The sequence below is a fragment of the Protomyctophum parallelum genome, assembly GCF_964188405.1.
Source record: "Protomyctophum parallelum genome assembly, chromosome: 9".
Lineage (NCBI taxonomy): Eukaryota > Metazoa > Chordata > Actinopteri > Myctophiformes > Myctophidae > Protomyctophum > Protomyctophum parallelum.
Genome location: NC_139706.1, coordinates 8,735,683 through 8,751,498, shown reverse-complemented (window position 1 = coordinate 8,751,498; position 15,816 = coordinate 8,735,683). Strand labels below are relative to the sequence as shown.

At 45.1% G+C, this 15,816-nt stretch overlaps 1 protein-coding gene across 1 annotated transcript; it reads left to right on the top strand.

The window, feature by feature from the left end:
* Positions 1-1,570: 1,570 nt before the first annotated feature.
* Positions 1,571-15,715, top strand: vwa7 (von Willebrand factor A domain containing 7; the record flags this gene model as incomplete). The annotated part of the gene is made up of 16 exons (XM_083772534.1): positions 1,571-1,813; positions 2,206-2,439; positions 2,973-3,069; positions 3,695-3,829; positions 4,114-4,309; positions 5,226-5,386; positions 6,445-6,557; positions 7,427-7,543; positions 8,022-8,231; positions 9,844-9,976; positions 10,380-10,532; positions 11,625-11,717; positions 11,972-12,258; positions 13,283-13,419; positions 14,152-14,311; positions 15,125-15,715. 16 exons carry the CDS (start codon positions 1,571-1,573, stop codon positions 15,713-15,715), a joined length of 3,060 nt encoding a protein of 1,019 aa, XP_083628660.1.
* Between the last annotated feature and the right edge of the window lie 101 nt (positions 15,716-15,816).

Genomic DNA, 15,816 nt, shown 5'->3' with positions numbered 1-15,816 from the left:
CATCATGCATGTTTCCAGAAAGAAAAATATATATTAAAGGGTTGTGGGTAGTGGTAAGGAATGGCCCTTCAACACAAATTAAGGCAGGCAACAGCAAACTTTAAAATGTAGACTACACAACTAAACTACACACTCATTTGGGGAACTATCCTAACTAAACCACAAGGGCCATTTCTAATCCCTGAAAAGGCCTCTGCAATATAAGTCATTAGCCATTACCCGGGATCGAACTCCTCGCCACTGAGCCACCCTACCCCTGAGCCACTGAGCCACCCTACACCTGAGCCACTGAGCCACCCTACCCCTGAGCCACTGAGCCACCCTACCCCTGAGCCACTGCCAACGAGCACAGGGTTCAGACCATAGTTATACTGTACTGTAGCTTCTACAAGGACACGCTGAACCACAAAAAGATAAGATGTACCAAAACAATAGCTATATAATAGCGGCGGTGGCTCAGGGGTAGAGTGCCTGGATGGTAACCGCAAGGTTGCCAGTTCGAACCCGGGCTCCCCCTGCAGAGTTACTGTCGAAGTGTCCTTGAGCAAGACACTGAACCCCTAATTGCTCCCGATGTGCTAGTTGGTGCCTTGCATGGTTTCCGCTGCCATCGGTGTATGAATGTGTGTGTGAATGGGTGAATGTAATGCACAATCTCTGTAAAGCGCCTTGGATAAAGGCGCTATATAAATGCACCATTTACCATTTTAGCTATCAGCTCTAAATTCTGTGTCACAAGTCAATTAATTAAATCTGATTTGTTTAAATAGACAGTGGCAGAATAGAGAACACAGAGTTTTTTTCCAGGCACTTTCCCTGCAAAGGCCTGGCCCATGAGAAGTATTGTACTGTATCTGCACAAAGATGACAAAGGACAATAGGAGGGGGTCTGGTCTGACGCTGATATAAACATGCCAGAGGAGGCGGCAAAGAAGGACAAAAGATCAACTGATTGGCGCAAACTGACCAAATTGGTGCAAAACATAATTATAGAACTGAATAGTACTGAAATCAAATCAATTATCAATTATCAGTTAAAGTTCAACAAATAGCCTTACTGATAATAATGGGAGTCGAATTATCACAGCAAGGAAACTCCGGTGAATGAACCCATTTATTTAGATACTACCGAGTTGCAAACTAATGTCACGCACACGCTAAACTGTAAAATTATTGATATTCGTTCCATCTTGAATATTGTAAAAAAAAAAAAGGAAAAATCTATCCCATTAAAGGAAAGAAAAAGATCAATACAAGGCTATGAGAGGCACTTCATTGTACCATTATACTGTAGCTACTTTGTGTAATTACTTTGTGTGTCTTTCAAGTGTAATGCTATGGAGTTTTGTGAGATTTAATTTATAGGGATATATGTGAAGGGACATCGCATAATCCTTTAATAGCAAATGGTTTCTCAGAAAAAATTCAAAATAGCATACCACTGAATTAAACCATGTATACCGTGTCAGCATTTGAATTGTGAAAGACTGTCTTGGTTATTTATTATACCACTCGATCAACAGGTGTGATGCCGTCCATCCCCCCCTAATCCCAGGAAGTGATGATGACGATGACGAGAGGGAGAGTTCGGGGTAAAGGAGACTACTGGATCTCCAGGTTCGCTCTCGCTTACCTTCTGTTGATAGCCGTACCGACATGCACAGGCTTCCTTCCCAACTTCTGGTCGCGGGTGTTGACCCTGTCGTGGGACTCCCACACACACCAGTACATCACAGAGCAGGCCATCGTCAATGTCACCCTGGAGACCCTGAGGAGCGTCAATAAACACCAGCACAGCCATGCAAAAGAACAGGTGAAGCGTTTTTTTCTTTTTTCTACATTTTATCCCACGATTTTTGCAACCCATTTCTTTTTACCCAGTGTCTAATTTGTCTAATGTAATCCTGGGCGCTAACCTGAGGAGAGCAACGGACTTATATGCTTCCTTCAATGCATGAGGAGTCCAAGCCGCTTCATTTCACCCAACAGGGGGGGGGGGGGCATTTCCCCAGTTGGACATGGGAAGGAACACGTCATTCCAACCAGTTCCTTTCCTCTCCATCAGGTACCACGGCTGGCCAGGGGGAGGCAGTATAGAGAGCAGGATTACTGCATGTTTTTTATGAGGGTACCTACCCTGAAGCGCACTTGGAATATAACATCTATTCTGATGACAGTAAAAGAGAAACGAATAATCTTTTCTAGATGGAATTGGGCCGTGGGTTCTGGCGAGCCGTAGGAGAGGTGGTGAAGTCCAATGCTGCCATGGACTTCCTGAGCTCCACCAGGTCTGACCCGGTGTACCACTTTGATTCGGAGCGTGTAGATAGCGCCATCGCCATGCTGCGGCAATTCTGGGCTCAGACTCTGCTTTCGCTGTGGGCCAAGGAGTATCAGAGAGCCCGCCACAGCTTGGGCCAGCTTCTACACTCCCTGCAGGTACAAACAAAACTGTGATTTTATAGTAAACATGTTCCTATCATCTTTATATCCAACATGTTTACAATGTGCATTACATTCACCCATTCACACAAAGTTTAGGTTTGTTGCCCAAGGACACTAAGGTCATGACACCCGGAGGAACCGGGCACTGAACAGGGTACCTTTCGGGTCTCATTCTGACATGCACTCTACCTCTTGATCCACTGTGGCCTGTGTGCATAATTGTCTAAACTATAAAGTAGGCCTACTTTGTTATATTACCGCTTATGGTTCTCAAAGTGGGGTTCAGGGCTGTCTAGACCCCCAGGGGTCCCCAGCTAAATTTGTTATTGTTAATATATTGTCACAATCATCCGGCATGGCATGGAAAGGAGTGTCATTTTGCATTTCTTTCACCATAGTAAATGCTGCATTCGTGGTCTGGAAAGGGCAGTTGTTTTACAGACGGGTAAAAGGGCAGGTGCCCCCTTTGATGTCTATGTGTGCACGTCCCTGGCTAGTTTCTTACACCCTGTTCCATGTTCCATCAGGACTTCTACAGTCACAGTAACTGGGTGGAGATGGGCCAACGCTCCATCTACCTCCACCTACTACAGCCTGACGAGCCGGCCTTCCCTGTAGCTAAAGGTTCGTTTTTACAAATGGCAGATTAAGAAGACCAGTATCTGTTTTGTCAAAATGTTCAATACACATATTTAACTGTCTATCATCATTGTAGATGTTATTCAAAAGTCATGTTAATATAAGTTCTGGTCGTTTGAGCCGAAATTGGCCGAAATCCTCTGATAAAGAGATCTTCACTGCTTTGTTTAATGATAGAAAGTATCTGTAGTGTGTAGACTGTAAAAAAAATAACGTCCAAAAATAAGGTAAATATTTTATAATCAGAACGTATTGCTTATTTAACTGTAAAATGACATGGGCCAAGTTATTGTGGAACATTCGGTCCACTAGCTCCTTTAGCATAAGATAAGATGTATAGGCCTACTACATTTCTGGAGTAAAATGACACGAGCGACAGACCCCACAAAAAGACCACCCCCAGAAATGTCCCCTTTCCTTGTTTTGGTCACCTGCCCCCTCAGTGCTCTCTGCACGGCCCTGGACATTACAATAATAGTGATTCAATGTAATGTGATGTTAATTAATGTGTATTATCCCTATTAAATTAAGATTAAAAACCTGTAATGTTCACCAAACCAAGAGTGGATAACCATGATAACAATAAACCTCTTTTGTGTTGTTCTTATAGACGATACTCCCACCTGTATGGAATGCTTCAGTGCCACCTGTAGAGGGAACCTCCTGCCCAGAGTCACTGGCGTAAAGCAACACTCTCCACTGCTCACCACTGGCTACTTCAGCACATACCCTTCCAAACCACATGGTTAGTGCAAGTATACAGTAGACGTAGACAATTTAATTTCTCACCTTAGCAGCAACCATAACCCCAACAACCCTAATAACCCTAACCTGGCAGAAACTGGGGGAACTTAATAGGGCTGAGGGATAGGCATGACTGACCACGGACCCTAAATTCAAATCAATCAGTCACCAAAACACTGCAACACTGATAGGACTCAAGGGGTTATTCCTAATACAGAACTTAAATCATCATCATAAGCGATAGCCTATACAGGTATTCTGCAATAGTTTTTTTTTTACATGCAGGCAAATGCAGCCATGGGGGCATACTGGATAGTAGCCGCCATAAAGGTGCCAAGGGAGGCATAAACAAGGATAGCACATCCCCCATCTTCTCCCCCCACCACTACCTCCACTTTGATGCTGCTAAGCTGGCCAGCACAGCCACTCTGGCTGTCTTAAAGGACCTCCGAGACACCGTGAGCCAAACAAGCTTCTTGAGGTGAGATTCATGTCAGTGAACCACATTATATTATTCAGATTTCCTACAAATTTGAATATTGAAATTAGCCTACAGGCCTGCCTATTCACACTGACCACTATAACTATAGCAATACAAATAAACTAACAATAAAACTGTACCGTAGGCCTACAGTAGGCTACAGAGTACAGTATAACTATCACAATAAACCACTCGGTTCACACGGTGTGTTTTTATAATTGTCTTTGTTTAAAGCTGCACTATGTAACTTTCCTCTTCTACCCCGGATTAGAACCTGCATGTTTCCTGCGGGATACGTTGAATCTTTAAAGGACCACTTCACCACTTTTCAACCTATCTTCATATAATAGGTCCTCACTAATAATCATGAAAAAATGGCGCAATTTCTTTCTACTCTGTCTCTCACAGGAGGGCTGTGGGCAAATCAGAAACCGTCTTCCAGTGACATCATCGATGGGGAATACAAGCTAATAGAAACTGCAGGCTTTCTAGTCCTGAAAAGTTGCAATGCGAAAATGGAAGCCATCGTTCTCACGATAATGAAAATCTAAACATTTTTGTAAAAAAACTATTGTTTAAAATTAGTGAGGACCTATTAGTGAGGACCTATTATATGAAGATAGGTTGAAAAGCGGTGAAGTGGTCCTTTAACTATCAGGTCAGAATTATACTGTCTACTTGACACAATCCGCATGTCTCAATAGAAGAGCAGGGAGGCAAGATACAACCACCCAAATTGTACAAGTTATATTGATTTAACATATATACCATACAGATTTGACAAAATTACATTTTAGCCATTAAAAACAAGTTTCCTAGTGCCGCTTGAAGTCTGTATCCACTCTTAACGTACAACAAGACTACAACTACAAATGTCCTACAGATTATATATTTTATGTTTCCTGTTCCTCAAAAGGCTATTCAGTGTGAAGCAGCCTCCTGCGTTAGTAATCGTCATGGACACAACAGGCAGCATGTTTGAAGAGATCACCGCTGCCCGTCGCCGAGCCTTGTCCATCATCCAGAGCCGTAGCGGGCAGTCTGGCACCTTTCTGCTGGTGCCCTTCCATGACCCAGGTGAGGTTGTGCCCTTCCATGACCCAGGTGAGGTTGTGCCCTTCCATGACCCAGGTGAGGTTGTACCCTTCCATGACCCAGGTGAGGTTGTACCCTTCCATGACCCAGGTGAGGTTGTACCCTTCCATGACCCAGGTGAGGTTGTGCCCTTCCATGACCCAGGTGAGGTTGTGCCCTTCCATGACCCAGGTGAGGTTGTGCCCTTCCATGACCCAGGTGAGGTTGTGCCCTTCCATGACCCAGGTGAGGTTGTGCCCTTCCATGACCCAGGTGAGGTTGTACCCTTCCATGACCCAGGTGAGGTTGTACCCTTCCATGACCCAGGTGAGGTTGTACCCTTCCATGACCCAGGTGAGGTTGTACCCTTCCATGACCCAGGTGAGGTTGTACCCTTCCATGACCCAGGTGAGGTTGTACCCTTCCATGACCCAGGTGAGGTTGTGCCCTTCCATGACCCAGGTGAGGTTGTACCCTTCCATGACCCAGGTGAGGTTGTACCCTTCCATGACCCAGGTGAGGTTGTACCCTTCCATGACCCAGGTGAGGTTGTACCCTTCCATGACCCAGGTGAGGTTGTACCCTTCCATGACCCAGGTGAGGTTGTACCCTTCCATGACCCAGGTGAGGTTGTACCCTTCCATGACCCAGGTGAGGTTGTACCCTTCCATGGCCCAGGTGAGGTTGAAGGGTGGCGAGGTTGTATACCCTTCCATGACCCAGATCTACTGTACAAGCTTATACAACACGTGGGACGTGTTAGTTGTAAGTTTGTAGATCAACAATTTCTGCTGTTTTGTACATTTTCTGCCCTGTGCAATTTGTGATTACGGAAGCCTTAAAGGCAAATGGAAATAGCCTCGCAGTGGCCAGACGCGAATCTGCCGGTGGCAAAAGTCAGGCCAAAAAGCCAGGCTAAAATACAAATACAAATTGTAACGCTCCAATGCAAGTAAAAAAAACAATTAAATCTTTAATCGCAATAATTTGGGTGAAAATGAATCGTCAACTTTAATTTGTAATCGTGACAGCCCTATATGTTTGTGTCCTATATGCTACAGACGTAGGACCAGTCTACGAGACTGATGATCCAGAACAGTTCATGCAGCACATGGAGAATCTGACAGCGCTAGGAGGAGGAGATGAGCCAGAGATGTGTCTCTCTGCCATTCAGGTGGGCATGCTGAACAAAACATACTAACTTAAAAGTGCAAACATTTAATTGTTTTAACCGTTTAGAAAACAGTGAGATTCCGAATGTTATTTTCAGGTGTGAACGGTATAGCCAAGACACACGACGATCTTGGGAAGTGTGATGGGAACATCCCCAAAACGACTTTCTAAACCAATGTCAGCCAGTGACTTAATCTGCATGTAAACAGACATCGATTCAACCCCAGCATACAATTTAGAATGATTAATATACTTACTGTATAGTCTACCGTGCTTAACTTTGCTTATAGGAACCTTAATGCATAGTGATAAACAGTGCCTAAAGATCTCAGACACTGTATGTGTTATGTGCACATTATGTGCTTATAAGGCATTATAACAATCGTTATAAATGTTTCTAATCATCTTATAACAATGTTTATTACATATTATACGTTTTGGTATAGTTGTTTTGCATAATTATAAACATTTATAACACTAGTAGGGATGTCAGCCGAGTATCAGCCGATTTTCCCGATCCCGATCCGAAATTTATATTTTTATAGGACACTTATGCCATTATACCACAATAATCTAAAATCCCAGACAATATCCAGTCCAATATCATGATATGGAATTATGGATATAATATTGATACTATAGGGATATCCCGATCAAGTTTTTTAGCTCCCGATCTGATTCCGACCATTTGAAAATGACGTGATCGGCTCCGATTTCTGATTACATGATCGGATCGGGACAACCCTAAATCAGTTTTAATTTTGTTGACTAAGACTATAAGACTAAAGACTAAGTCGACTAAGGTTTTTCAGAAGACTAAATAAACTCTGAATATAAGCTGCATATCACTAATGTGATGTCTTCCCTCAGCTTGCCCTCACTCACAGCCCACCTCTGTCAGAGATATTCGTCTTCACTGATGCTTCCCCCAAGGATTCCCACCTGTTCGACGCAGTGAAGGCTCTGACACTTGAGCGGCAAAGCAAGGTAACGTTCAGGACTTTATTGTAGTCAAAATGAATGGTACCCCCGGATACTTTTCTAGAGATTATATATTGACAGAGAGAGAGAGCGAGAGAGAGAGAGACCCCTGGGCGGACCAAGGATGCATCATTCTAGGGTTTATATCTCCAAACTAGTCTGCCGGGAACGCCTTGGGATCCCCCAGAATGAAGTTACTAATGTTGCAGTGGAGAGGGAAGTCTGGAGCTCTCTGATGCTTGCCCCCTGCTACCCAACTACGGATAAGCGGTTGAAGATGGATGGGTGTTATATATGTGTTGTATTTTAATGTGCTGTGATGTGTGTTGTGTTTTTATACGGCTATACTCCCATTGGCCAGGTCACTCATTCATGTTAAAAGACATTTCTGATGTCAATGGGACTTTCTGGTAAATAACGGTAAAAATAACTATCAGTTAAAGAAAAATATAAATCTGTTCCACCTGGATCTACTGTCCCGCAGGTGACGTTTCTCATCACTGAAGACCCCAGTCACGAGACGGACAGCAGAGGGAGGAGGGGAGCGAGGGGGAGGAGGGAGACCCTCTCCCCTGGCCGTTTCTCCCTCTACTCCGACCTGTCGTCTGTGTCGGGGGGCCTGGCGGTGTTCACCAGCAACGCCGACATCCACAGGGTCTCTGCCATCGTGGGTGACATTACAGCCCCTGATAAGGTATAGTACTGCAGCAAAAAAGGGCTCCGTGTGCACACAGAATAACTCTTCCTACTTCCGGGCCCTAGCTTCCCTATACTTCTTTCACAGGTGTTACAGATGATGCTAATTAAGGCTCTGTTCCATTTAGCGTACAGCGGTTTTCAAATTTTTATTTTTAATTTCAAGGACCCCCCTCTTTGAAAGTGTATAAATGGAACCAGATAGAAATGTAAGGGTCCATTTGGTTCCATGTGTATATACTCTCAAGAGTTACAGACCCGTACAGGGCCATTTGGAACCCACTCAAGGACACAGTGGCCCCTTTTCCACCGGTTGGTTCCACAATGGGAACCGGTTCAGTTCTTTTTGGTTTTTAGTCCATGAGCCAGAGCTCCAAAATTGAAACGTTAATTATGAATTGAGTGGGCAAAACCAGATTGTTATCACCATGAAACCTCCACAATTGAGTACTTACACGAAGACAATGATTTATTGTATTACACATTTAACATTTTTAAATATGCAAATGAGGCATTATGTAGGAAAATATGCAAAATAATCGAAAATATGAAAAAGCTACTACTGTGGAAGGGTTATAATGTATTTATTTACTTGTATTGATCCTATAAACAATTTAATATAGGGTAGGCCTATAGTTCGTCCACAAATGTTGGAGCTCTGGCTCATGGACTAAAAACCAAAAAGAACTGAACCGGTTCCCATTGGGAACCAACCGGTGGAAAAGGGGTCTTTGAGACCCACTTGGGGTAGCAGAGTGTTTCCAGTGAACCAGCATGCACAATAGCAGCACCCTGACTCTGTTTGACCAGAATGGAACAGAGCCTTCATTAGTATCAGCGGTAACACCTGTGAAGGAAGTAGAGCCCAAGTTCTTTCCAAACTGGCGTGTATGCATATAGCCAGTGCAGAATCACTGATCATATTTTTTTGCGGCTTACGACTTTTATTGGTTTTTTGAAGGGACAGACAGTAGGCTGACAGGAAACGGGAGAGAGATGGGGGAAGACATGCAGTAAAGGCCGTGTCGGGCTCGGGAGTCGAACCTGTGGCACACTGCGACTGGATTACCAGTCGGGTGCCCAGACGGTTACGCCACCGCCTGGGCCTGTGCAGAATCAGTTTAACCCAATTTTATACCTTAGTCAGGGGGGGGAGGCATCTTGAATTACAACACCTCTTTTCAGATGGGGGTCCGACCTGTGGCCAAATACATGCACATTGTAGTGGGTACTTGAAATGAATTATGTTTGTGAACCTCTGCGCAGGTTGGACACATTTTTATGGGTCCCTTTATTTTTTGTTTCCTACAGTTGTTTTTCATTATTTCTATTTCAAAACATTTCTTTTAAAAAGCTAATTTTCCATGAATTAAAAACAATTATGTTTTTTCTCCATAAATTCCATAAATTAGAAAAATGTTTAGGAAGTATAGTGAAATTAACCTATCTACAAGTTCGCGACACGTTGAACTTGTATAGATCTGCTATTTTCCCTAGATTGGGTCCCGGGAGAAATTTCTCTTCTGGGTCACGCAGGGCTAATAAAGTTTGGGAAGCACTGAGAGATAAGATCTAAGATAAGATGATGCCTCCGTCCCTTTCCCTTGCAGGTGACCCTCCTCCATGTGGAGAGTGACGCCGACTCTACGTCCTCTCACTCCTTCAGAGTGGACGCCGCTGTGAAGACGGTCACCCTGCACCTCAGCGGAAACCTGACGCACTACAGCCTCATCAGCCCAGCGGGTAACAGCTGGGGCCACATCACATCAGCGCAGTGTCTGTGACTCTTACAATTAATCCAGAGGATTTAATTTTACTTTGTGTGTATGATGGAATAGCACACATGCAGTACACAAACGTGCACAGGAAAGGAGCTATAAAAGCATGTTTACATCATGCAAACAAACTGTAGAAAAATGCGAGCTCAAGACACACACACACACACACACACACACACACACACACACACACACACACACACACACACACACACACACACACACACACACACACACACACACACACACACACACACACACACACACACCTCAATAGCTCTTTTGCATGAGTATTTCAGTCACGATTTAATTATACTCCATTCTTGGAATTAACTCAGATTTGTACTTTTCACATCTCTCTCTCTCAGGCCATAGTCAGTCAAGCCTGAATAAGATGGGTCCTCTGGCAGAGTTGGAGAGATTTGAAGGTCTGCATCGCATCAGCCTGCTCTCCCCTATAGAGCCGGGGCGATGGATCCTCCAAGCCAGGGCTGTCGGGCACCTCACCTTCAACGTTATAGGTGAAGATATGTAATTGCTGTTAACTGTTAACATACCGATTAACGTACTGATTACTGTTAAGTTATTGATTACTATAGGGTTGTCCCGATCCGATCACGTGATCGGAAATCTGGGCAGGTAAAAAAAAACGTGATCGGGACATCGCTATATATGATTTTGGATATTGTTGCGACCGTATTACTATGAAAACCTGCAAAACCTGTCAGTTTTGTTCCGTCAGTCTTTCCGTCACGCCACCATATTTGGCCGTCAGTCCCTCACGCCCCTGACACGTCACGCCACCATATATGGCCGTCAGTCCATCACGCCTCGTGACACTCGATATGAAGATCACGACACTGACCTCATCAAACCCTGGATAGCCATTAGCCATACATGGATAAGACTGAATCATCACCTGCATGTATGGAGCCGGCCAGCAACTCTACATCTGACCTCAAACCCTTAGATCTCGATAAGCTGACCTGTTCTGACATTCCATATGTTGATCCTTCCCCAGTCCCCACCTGTCCTTCCTCCTCAATGACTTCCTTTTGACTGATACCTGTCCATTCAAAGTCTAGACAGGCCCACCCCTAATTAGTGCAGCCGCGCCCGGCAGCCAGCGAAAACTAGAGTTCTCAACAGGCCAAAAATTAAGGCCCAGCCCTATACCTGGGCCCTCATCAAACCCTGTACACTCAAGACACTTCCCCCGCTGCCAGCCTTAGATCTCCATATATGGAGCTCCTGTGTTGTTCTGACCTCATCAAACCCTGTACACTCAAGACACACTCCATATATGGCCAGTACAGAATTCATTCCATATGTTCACCCCATGCCAAAGCGCCAGCGCTCACCCAGCAGTCTGCCATCACCCAGGCGGATGCGTGCACGCGACTCTCTCGGCCTCAGGGCATCTTAGTGGCACTATTGTGATATGGCATAAACGTGTTCTATAAATATATAAACATCAGATCGGTAAAAATTGCTATCGACAGATGCTCAAAATCAAATGATCAGAATCAGATCAGGAGAAAAAAAAAAGTTAAGTACTTATTTAAGTAGTTAAATGTATACTGAATGATAGTCTGCTCTGTATGTATCCACAGGTGACAGCACTGTGGACTTCCTGTATTATTTTGCCACTGTAGCCAATGACACACACCCAGGTCTGTCCAGAATGGAGGGCAATCCAATAGCAGGTGAGGTGACCTCAATTTGATTACATCTCAATCTCAGCGATGTACAGTATTATAACAGTGGTTTTCATCAAGGTCCATGTATAATTATTTGGCATTTGAGCCACCATTTGATGCGATTGAGCCTCTCGGACCCAAAACTTGATGTTGTGGTACAATAGGAGAGATAACAGGCAAACGTTGATCAAAATAACAATTCTTCCAGATATATTTTATAGGAATATTACTCCAATTAACCCCCTCCTTTACTTTCACAGGTGTTCCTACCTTCCTGGTAGTGGCAATCACAGGCCTAGCTCCCGAAGAGGAGGTCTCTTTCAGTCATGTGACGCTGTTGGCAGCCAATGGGGAGAGCCTCCAGCAGGTGCAGCTCAACTCCTCCTCCTCCTCCTCCTCCTCCTCCGTACAGGAGGAGCTGGTCGGCCGGATGGACTCGGTTCCCAGAGTTCCCTTCTGCGTCCGCCTGACCGGCCGAGACGGGAGAGGAAACACGCTGGAGAGGGCGTCCACCGAGATGGTACAGCCCACCCACGTTCACATACAGGTGAGGAAAGACAAAACACGAATAATGATCTCCTTAGTATAAAGTCTTTGTGTCCGGGTAGCTCAGTCGATAGAGCTTGCGCCTTTGGACCACAGGGTCATGGGTTTTCACTTGTGGAAAAAGGCGATCCACAGGGGTCTATACTGGGACCACTCCTCTTCTCTATATTTATAAATTACCTACCTGATATCTGTTCCCACTGTCAAGTCCAACTCTATGCCGATGACACTGTTATCTACGTTTCTGACAAAAACACCCACCAAATCCAACACCTCCTACAGTCCGATTTCAATCTGGTCCAAAAATGGCTTCAAAACAATATGCTTTTACTGAACAAAAGGAAGTCCTGCAGCATGCTATTCGGCCACTCACGCAGTAGTGCAAACACCTCCGATCTTTTGATTAAATTCAACGATGGCTCTAACCTGGAGAAAGTGGACACACGAAGAATATTCGCTGTATCCGGACGCAGGTCATTCCATTACAAAGCCCCATTTGACTGGAACAACCTTCCCCTTTCTCTCAGATCTGTGACCTCTCCCGGCCGCTTCAGGACTTCTCTGTATTCACACCTCAAAACAACCTGTTCAACCTGTTCATGCTACTAACACTGCCCGTACTGCTGTTTACTTCTGACCCCTGTTCCAAATCACTGTACTGTACTAGTCTCAATATGCCTGTCCAAAAAGAGTTGGGGAATGGGGGAGTGGGTGGGAGAGGATGAGCAAGCTAACTGTATCTGTACATGTCTGTATTGTCTATTGTGCACTGTCTATCTGTGTAACTGCACTGTACTGTATGTAAATGTTTTTCCCTGTATACGGGACCCACTCTAAAATGAGATGCTGCATCTCAAGGGGCTATCCTTTCAATAAATTCTGACCAAATTCTGACCAAGTGGTTAACCAGGCTACTAGATCGGATCACACTGGTTAATTATGAACAGGCTTTCCAGTACTGTGGAGAGCCTGGTGACATAATGTTAGAGTTTTAAAGTGGGTATCTTGTGCTCTCTCTGTTGTAGGTGCTCTCGTTCCCACGTCTGGTGCCTGGTCACAGCACCGTGGTACGTTTTGATGTCCAGAACCACGGTCCAGCCCGCCTCTTTGATCTAAGCGCTGGCGATGACCGCGGGTATCTTCATCAGAGAGGACCGCACAGGTGCAGCCTTTTATTTTATATATTTTATGGAGGGACAGACAGTAGGCTGACAGGAAATGGGGAGAGAGATGGGGGGGAAGACCTGCAGTAAAGGCCGTCGGGATCAGGAGTCGAACCCGCGGCACACTGCCAGACTGGATTACCAGCCAAGGTGCCTGGACCGCTGAGCCATGGCCCAGGCCCACAGGTGCAGCCTTTAGACATCAATTCAATTTGACTCCCCCTGATGAACCGCAGGGTCACTTCACTCGTTTGTGCCATTATTTCCTCATGCTTTTCTCACATTACGGTCATGAATACTACCTGGCAATCAAATCAAGTGAAATCACAACGGCATCCGAATGACAGGTTGAAATGATTTGTTTCATAACAACAATATTTGAACACAACAGTGACACCAGTTACAATTTACGATACGAAAGGAAAAACAATCACACCCGCGTGAAGTGAGGGGTGCTCTTATCATACATCATCTCATTCTGGCCAATCACAATTTGAGTCCTCACTTTTGTCATCAATGTCACTCAAAACTAGTCATAGGAAACGGTAAAGCAAAACAATGTTTGTGTTTACACAAACCCTCAAAGCTGGACATATGAGGGGCTATAGCGCCCCTCAAAAACACAGAAACTCAAACAATGCTGAACAATACAGAAATTAGAATTTTAAAAGCAACACTACTTATTTTTTTTAACATAGCATAATTGTATTTTTCCATTCCCTGGCCTGCAGCTTCCCTGTTGCAGACAGAGGGTCTATTCGTGATCAGGTGAACCTCCACACACCTGCCACAGCTGAGGCAGGACAGACCGTCACCTTGACACTGACCGTACGTGCCCAGGGCTCCCAGGATTCAAACTACGCCGTGGCCTACCTGACCGTGGTTCCTCCGGTGAGGCACTCATTTGACACACACACTTCCATTTTGCCCCTTTAGGCATTTTGCCCATGCTCTAAGAAAGGCTCCGTTTAGACTGCAGTCACATCCAGTCAAATCCGATTCAAATCCGATTTATTTCTCAAATCTGATATTTTGGCCCGACCGTTCACACTGCATTTGCAAGTGACCAGATCGGATGTGTCACAGATCTGTGTGTTCACAGAATGGCAGCCAAACCCAGCTTGAATCACATCTGTGCCACATGCAGATTGGAATCCGAGTCTAAACACAAACAAGTCAAATGGAATCCAATTTAGATCAGGTTACTGCGTTCAGACTGAGACGGATCTCCTGAAATCAGATTTGATTCAGATTCAAATCCGACCACCTCTGAATGTGGCTCAAGTCATATTTGTAAAAATCGGATTCCATGTGACTTGTTTGTGTTTAGACTTATTTAAACAAATCAGATTCCAATCTGAATGTGGCACAGATCTGATTCAGGCTGGATTTGGCTGCCAAGCCTGCCAGTGTAAAACTGTAAATGGGACCTAATACTGAGCAACACGGGATCCAATATAAGAGTGGGATGTGAAGCACTTTATGAAGGGATGGGTTTTCTATCAAAGCTAAAGTTACTTACAAATATCGTTGCATTAACGCCATTTCATACTTCATCGTATGACGGTGACACAAAATGAGCGCGACCAACATACTCTGAGCTTGTAGGTCGATCTGCCCATTTGAGCTATTATTGGAAAATGTGTGAGAATGTTTGAAGCATTTTCTCTGTGCTTTGCTTATTGTTTCATTGTCCTGCCACAGGATCCAGACATGTCCCCTCCATCATGCTCCACGACGCGAGTGGAGTCGTCCTGTCCGACTACACCCCAGCAATGCTCCGTCTCCAGCTGGAGCGTCTCGCTAGCCGTGGCAGACAGGGGGCGCTCTGGCCTGGCCTTCCTCCAGCTGCGTCAGGGCGAGGGTGTTCTCGCCCTGTTCCAAAGCCCCACTCTTCCACAGGACAACGTGGAGGAAGAGGCTGAGCCCAGCTCTTTGGGCCAAAACCACACACAGGTGGAGAGGACAGCTCAAGAGAACCACCACCATACGGCCAGGTTAGAGAAAGGAGATGACCCTCTCGACGTGTCTGCATGGATGAAAGGATCACCTCAGCCCCTGTGGGTGAGGTACACGTCCAGCTGCTGCTCTCCTCAGGCACAGATCCTGGTTTGGGACGCGGCTGGGAACATGAAGCGCTGTCATTTGAGCTCTCCTCAGCAGAGGGTGCTGCTAACGGACAAGATCACAGAAATGAATAACAGCGCTGGAAAGACAATTCTAGACAGCTGGGTGTTGTTGCCGCTGCTAGCTGGCCTGCTATGGACGTCACTCCACTGTGCTTTTGGTCTGTAGGATCGTGAGGTTCTTCTCGTGTCAAAGTACTCGATCTGTGTGTTAATTATTGGAGTCAAACACTGCAACATTTTTCTCCAAGCTGATTAAATCACTTTTTC